This window comes from Bombina bombina, chromosome 7, assembly GCF_027579735.1.
Source record: "Bombina bombina isolate aBomBom1 chromosome 7, aBomBom1.pri, whole genome shotgun sequence".
Taxonomy (NCBI): domain Eukaryota; kingdom Metazoa; phylum Chordata; class Amphibia; order Anura; family Bombinatoridae; genus Bombina; species Bombina bombina.
In genome coordinates this window covers 500,761,580-500,767,579 of record NC_069505.1, presented here as the reverse complement: position 1 = coordinate 500,767,579, position 6,000 = coordinate 500,761,580, and the positions used below count along the sequence as shown (strand labels likewise).

The 6,000-nt window shown below is 39.4% G+C and overlaps 1 protein-coding gene across 3 annotated transcripts in view; it reads right to left on the bottom strand.

The window, feature by feature from the left end:
* Window positions 1–914: 914 nt before the first annotated feature.
* The window catches only part of LOC128666880 (cytochrome P450 2G1), an 80,841-nt gene continuing 75,755 nt past the window's right edge, over window positions 915–6,000 (bottom strand). For all 3 annotated transcript variants that reach the window (XM_053721684.1, XM_053721686.1, XM_053721685.1), the window contains 2 exons: window positions 4,994–5,135; window positions 915–4,881 (listed from right to left, as the gene is read on the bottom strand). In XM_053721684.1, the coding sequence (XP_053577659.1) occupies window positions 4,700–4,881; window positions 4,994–5,135 (324 nt within the window). In that variant the 3' untranslated portion in view covers window positions 915–4,699. The remainder of the gene's footprint in view (window positions 4,882–4,993; window positions 5,136–6,000) is intronic.

Here is a 6,000-nt window from a genome sequence, read left to right as displayed (position 1 = left end):
TTGCTCTCTCCCCCCTCTTTTGCTCTCTTTCCCCCATTTCTTTTGCTCTCTTTCCCCCCTCTCTTTTGCTCTCTCTCCCCCCTCTTTTGCTCTCTCTCCCCCTCTCTTATGCTCTCTCTCTCCCACTCTCTTTTGGTCACTCTCTCCCACTCTCTTTTGCTCTATCTCCCCTCTATTTTCCCCCCTCTCTTTTGTGCTCTCTCTCTCCTCTCTTTTGTGCTCTCCTCCCTCTCTTTTGCTCTCTCTCTCCCCCTCTCTTTGCTCTCTCTCTCCCCCTCTATTTTGCTCTCTCTCTCTCACTCCCCTCTCTTTTACTCTCTCTCCCCCTCTCTTTCCCCGCTCTCTTTTGCACTCTCTATCTCCCCTCTTTTGTGCTGTCCCCTTCTCTTTTGCTCTCTCTCCCCTCTCTTTTGTTCTCTCTCCCCTTTCTCCCCCCTCTCTTTTGCTCTCTCTATCTCCCCTATTTTGCTCTCTCTCTCTCCTTTCTTTTGCTCTCTCTATCCCCCTCTTTTGCTCCCTCTCTATCCCCCCTCTTTTGCTCTCTCTCCATCCCCCCTCTTTTGCTCTCGCTCTATCCCCCCTCTTTTGCTATCTCTCTATCCCCCCTCTTTTGAACTCTCTCTCTCCCGTCTGCGCGGCCCACCTTCCCCCGCCCATGTCACACCCGGCCCCGCCCACGTCATGTCTGGCCCGTCCTTGCCACGCCCAGTCCCGCCCTTGTCCTGCCTGGTTGGCCCTGGCCCCCAGATGCCAGGTCAGTCTGTTGAAGGCCAGGTGTGTTTGTCCTCGCACAGTCTCTACTGCGCATGACATACTATCTAACAAGTTTTGTTTTGGACTATATCATGATAATAGGTGTTCCAATGTAAAAAGAGGTTACAGGTGAGAAACGTTAAAGAAGATCTGTTCTTAAGTTCTTAAGCATTTTAACTTTTTTTATTTTTTGTGCCTTTAAACACAGTGAACAACGCTTAAAGGGACATACATGATACACAAATGTTGAAGCACTTAAAAATGGTGAAGCTTAGCTGTAAAAAGTTGCCTGGAACATCTCTATGTAAAAAAGAAAAAATATTTTACCTCAAAATCTCCTGACATTTCATCATAAAGGGGATTTAAGCATCCAATCAGGATGCTAGTCCCAGGACTTGCAAGGGAGTGTCCATCTGGTGTGCAGGCACAATCATGTTATCTCCCTACTCAGTTTAAGGAATTTTACTATGAAATATATTTTTTACAGGTAAAAGAGCTGATTACTTTGGGGCAATGCCCCGCAAAAGGCCCTTTTAAGGGCTATTTGTAATTTAGTATAGGGTAGGGCTTTTTATTATTTTGGGGGGCTTTTTATTTTATTAGAGGGATTAGATTAGGTGTAATTAGTTTAAAAAACTTGTAATTATTTTATTATTTTCTGTAATTTAGTGTTTGATTTTTTTCGTACTTTAGATAATTGTATTTAATTGTATTTAGTTTAGGTAATTAATTAAATTATAGTGTAGTGTTAGGTGTAATTGTAACTTAGGTTAGAATTTATTTTACAGGTAAATTTGACTTTATTTTAACTAGGTAGCTATTCAATAGTTAATAACGATTTAATAACTATTGTACCTAGTTAAAATAAATACAAAGTTGCCTGTAAAATAAAAATAACCCTGAGATAGCTACAATGTAACTATTAGTTATATTGTTGCTATGTTAGGGTTTATTTTATAGGTAATTATTTAGTTTTAAATAGGAATAACTTAGTTAATTGTAGTTATTTTATTTAGATTTATTTAAATTATATTTAAGTTAGGGGGTGTTAGGGTTAGACTTAGGTTTAGGGGTTAAGAACTTTATTATAGTGGTGGCGACGTTGGGGGCAGCAGATTAGGTGTTAATAAGTGTAGGTGGGTGGCAGCGACATTGGGGGCGGCAGATTAGGGGTTAATAAATATAATGTAGGTGTCGGCGATGTTGGGGGCAGCAGATTAGGGGTTCAGAAGTATAATGTAGGTGGCGGCGGTATCCGGAGTGGCAGATTAGGGGTTAATAATATTATGCAGGTGTCAGGGATGTCGGGGGCGGCAGATTAGAGGTTAATAAGTGTAAGATTAGGGGTGTTTAGACTCGGGGTTCATGTTAGGGTGTTAGGTGTAGACATAATTTTTTTTCCCCATAGGAATTAATGGGGCTGTGTTAAGAGCTGAACGCTGCTTTTTTGCAGGTGTTAGGTTTTTTTCAGCCGGCTCTCCCCCATTGATTCCTTTTTTTTTTTTTTTTATGATTATTTATTATTTATTTGAGGTTTACATAACAATCACCAAATGTCAACAGAGTTCACACAGTAGAGATCCATACATCAAAATAATAGTAGTCCTAACAATTGATCTACAGTGACACATGAGCCTCCTCATTCTGTTACATCACAGAGTGTTGCAGACATTTTTATATATAACAAAGAAAGCAAACCTCTGATTTTAAGGAAGCTAAGCCACACAAATAGCCTTTCAATATAATATTTCATTAATTAACATAAAATTACTACCAAGCACTTTCTGCATCAAAGTTTATTAAACCAGATGTGACATCGACTGTTAGGTTCTAACCATATCCAAACACGTCCTATTGGACAGTCCTGTTGGGATGTGGGTGGGGGGGGGCGGTCAGTCGGGAAAGAAAAAGAGAAGAAGAGAGAAAAAAAATAAAAAAATAAATTAGCGTTTTCAACTATCTTTCTATATTATTTCTATATCTTCTGATAAATTCTAACCACTTACATTCAAATCTGTTCCAGTGTTAAGGCTGTCAAGTTGTTCTAATATGTATTGGGAGTGCAATAAGGTTAGGTTATTAATTGTTGGTGCCCTTGTAGATTTCCAGTTTTTCAGAATGAGATATCTCCCTCCCAAAATTACTGTGTTTATATAATCGATATTGGGGACATATTCCACAAGATCACTCCGATCTATTAGGAAAATTATATGTTGCAGTTCCAATACTATCTGGATAGAGAGTACCCTATTCAGCCAGAATTGGATTCTTCGCCAAAATTGTTGAATCTTTGCACATCTCCAAATCATATGGACCAGGTCGGCATCTAAAGAGCTACAGCGAGGGCACAAATGCAGTGAATTCCCAAACCATCTATTTAGGCTAGCCGGGGTTATATTAATACGATTTATGACTTTGAAGTGTGACTCTCGCCAAGACGCAGATAAGGTAGCATGTTCCACCAGAATTGTACTGTGTTTTATTTTATCGGGATCTAGAGTTTGAATATCTCTACTCCATTTTGAGTAAATATCTAATAAATTCGCTTCCCCGATCTCGAGAAGCACCATCCTATACCAATAGCTGATGGCGTGTTTGCCTGCCTTAAACAGGGCAAGGCCCATTTTAATACCTGGGTGTAAATGTTCTCTAGCAGGGTCTTTGATGGTCTCAGTGTACCAGTGCCGCACCTGTAAATAGGCATAAAAATCTGTATTTTTAAGCTGGTAGCGAGTTCTTAAGGCTGCGAAAGTATATACCCCAGTAGTTTCTGGATCCCTAAATTGTAATAGGTACTGCAGACCCGACGTAGTCCATCTACTAAATAAATTGTTCCTGATACCCGGAATAAAACACGGATTCCCTACAATAGGTACAGATTCTGAAATTAGTGGGCTGTCCTTCATAGAGGACCTAATAAACTGCCATGCTTTAATAATGTGGAATATTGTAGATTTAATTTTAATCTTGTGCGGTATATCCTTAATAGGACAGTGTAATAGAGCCACCAGGTTGAACGGAGTGACCAATTTTTGCTCTATTTCGATAGAAGCAACATGCGACCCTCCAGTAAGCCAATCCATGGCAACCTTTGCCAAACATATTTTATTATAGGTCGAAAAGCTGGGAAGTGCTAAACCTCCACATTGTCTGGGATGCGAAAATTTCTGTAAGGTAATTCGTTTCTTACCCGTCCCCCATACAAACAGCCTGATAGAACTATCCAAGCATTTAAGATCTAGTTTTGTTAGGGGGATTGGGATATTTTGCATTATGTACAGCAATTTGGGTAATATAATCATTTTTATCAAATTAATTTTTGCCGCAGTGACAGCGGTAACTTTGCCCAATTTTTAAGATCTAATTGAATTAGGGGTTAATAAGTGTAATATTAGGGGTGTTTAGACTCGGGGTTCATGTTAGGGTGTTAGGTGTAGACATAAAAATGTTTCCCCATAGGAATTAATGGGGATGTGTTAAGAGCTGAACGCTGCTTTTTTGCAGGTGTTAGGTTTTTTTCAGCCGGCTCTCCCCCATTGATTCCTATGGGGAAATCGTGCATGAGCACGTTTTGCCAGCTCACCGCTACCGTAAGCAGCGCTGGTATTGAGGTGAGATGTGGAGCAAAATTTTGCTCTCCGCTCACTTTTCTGCGGCTAACGCCGGGTGTGTAAAAACCCGTAATACCAGCGTTGTCTGTAGGTGAGAGGTGAGGGAAAACTGCTCGTTAGCACCGCACCCCTGTTAACGCAAAACTCGTAATCTAGGTGTTTGTTTTTCTCTGAATAAAACTGTTTGAAAATACAGTTACCACGCCATTGAGACTGTTCTTCCAGTGACCTTACCACAATAGTTACATACATTAGTGATGAACATAGACATCAACAAAGTAAAATAACATTCATAGGCAAACTTTTCAAATACATTTTGTAAGTTGAAAAAAATATTATCGAGCAGTAAAGGAGAATTTAACATCCATGAGGTGATGTAGAAATCCAGTTAATTTAGAGGCAATATCGTCATCAGTAATCTTTCTCTCTGAGGTTAAGGTGAAGCTTTGCAGGATGATGGTGAGGAATAGAAACAGTTCTATGATTGTGAGGCCCTCCCCGGGACATCTCCGCTTCCCTGTAGAAATACAATAAAGTTATTTGCTAGAAGCTTTATGATGACCATAGTGAATAAAATAAAAAGCCATCAGTTCTCTACAGTAGATAGATATCCTGATGAAGGTCATTACCTGCAGAAAAAGCCATCATAGCTTCATTCTTCTTGAATTGACCATTCTCATCTAGGAAGTGGTTGGGGTTGAATTTGTACGGTGTAGAGAATTGGTTGGGATCACGGTGAACAGTACAGAGCAATGGGTAGACATCAGTGCCCTTAAAAAGGAATTTAAAATTGAACTTTAGCTACTTATCAGAAAACACTTGATTCTTTTGTAGTTTGAACATTAAAGAAAATAATGTTTTGGGCATTTTTTTTGTTTCAAGAAACAAATATTAGCTTTAAATTTCTGAAAAATTCCTCTAGTTCATAAGCAAAATATATTAGACCAAACACAGATAGAAACATAAACATACATTTTCATAACAGATAAGAACCATAGGCCCAACAACTCTGCATGTGTTCCCTATAAAGTATAGGCTTAAATAATTAGTATGATTATCCCAGGCATTCTTGAAGTCCCCTACAGTTTGTCTTTCTTAACCACCTTTAATGGATGTTTATTTCATGAATTAACCACCCTGTCTATAAAGACGACCGTCCGCTAATTACTCTTGTACCTGCTACATTCAGCAGGAGAGGTCATGACCCCTTGATCTGCTGTTGGTCTTTTTGGAAAAAATAAATAAAAATACTTTCAGCTTCAGTATTGTTAAGTCCCCTATTATACTTTAAGGTTTGCATCGTATCCCCTCTCTCACCTTCTCCTCTAAGCTATACAAATGAAGGTCATTGAGTCTTTCTATGTAAGTTTTATTTTGTTAGACCTTGAAACATTTAGTGGTCCTCTTTTGAACATATTACAATTTGTTTATATCCTTTTAGAGATATGGGGGTATATTTATCAAGCAGCGGATGTTGCAATGTGCCCCCATAGTTTCAGGTTCCGCTGAAACATAAGTTAAGAACAGGGGTCAAGTTGAGCGGGAACGCATGGGAACGGAGTTCCTGCACTATTTTTGCAAGGGGAACTAAGTTCCCCCTGGACAGAGAACAGAACTGGTTCAGTAAACACTGCTG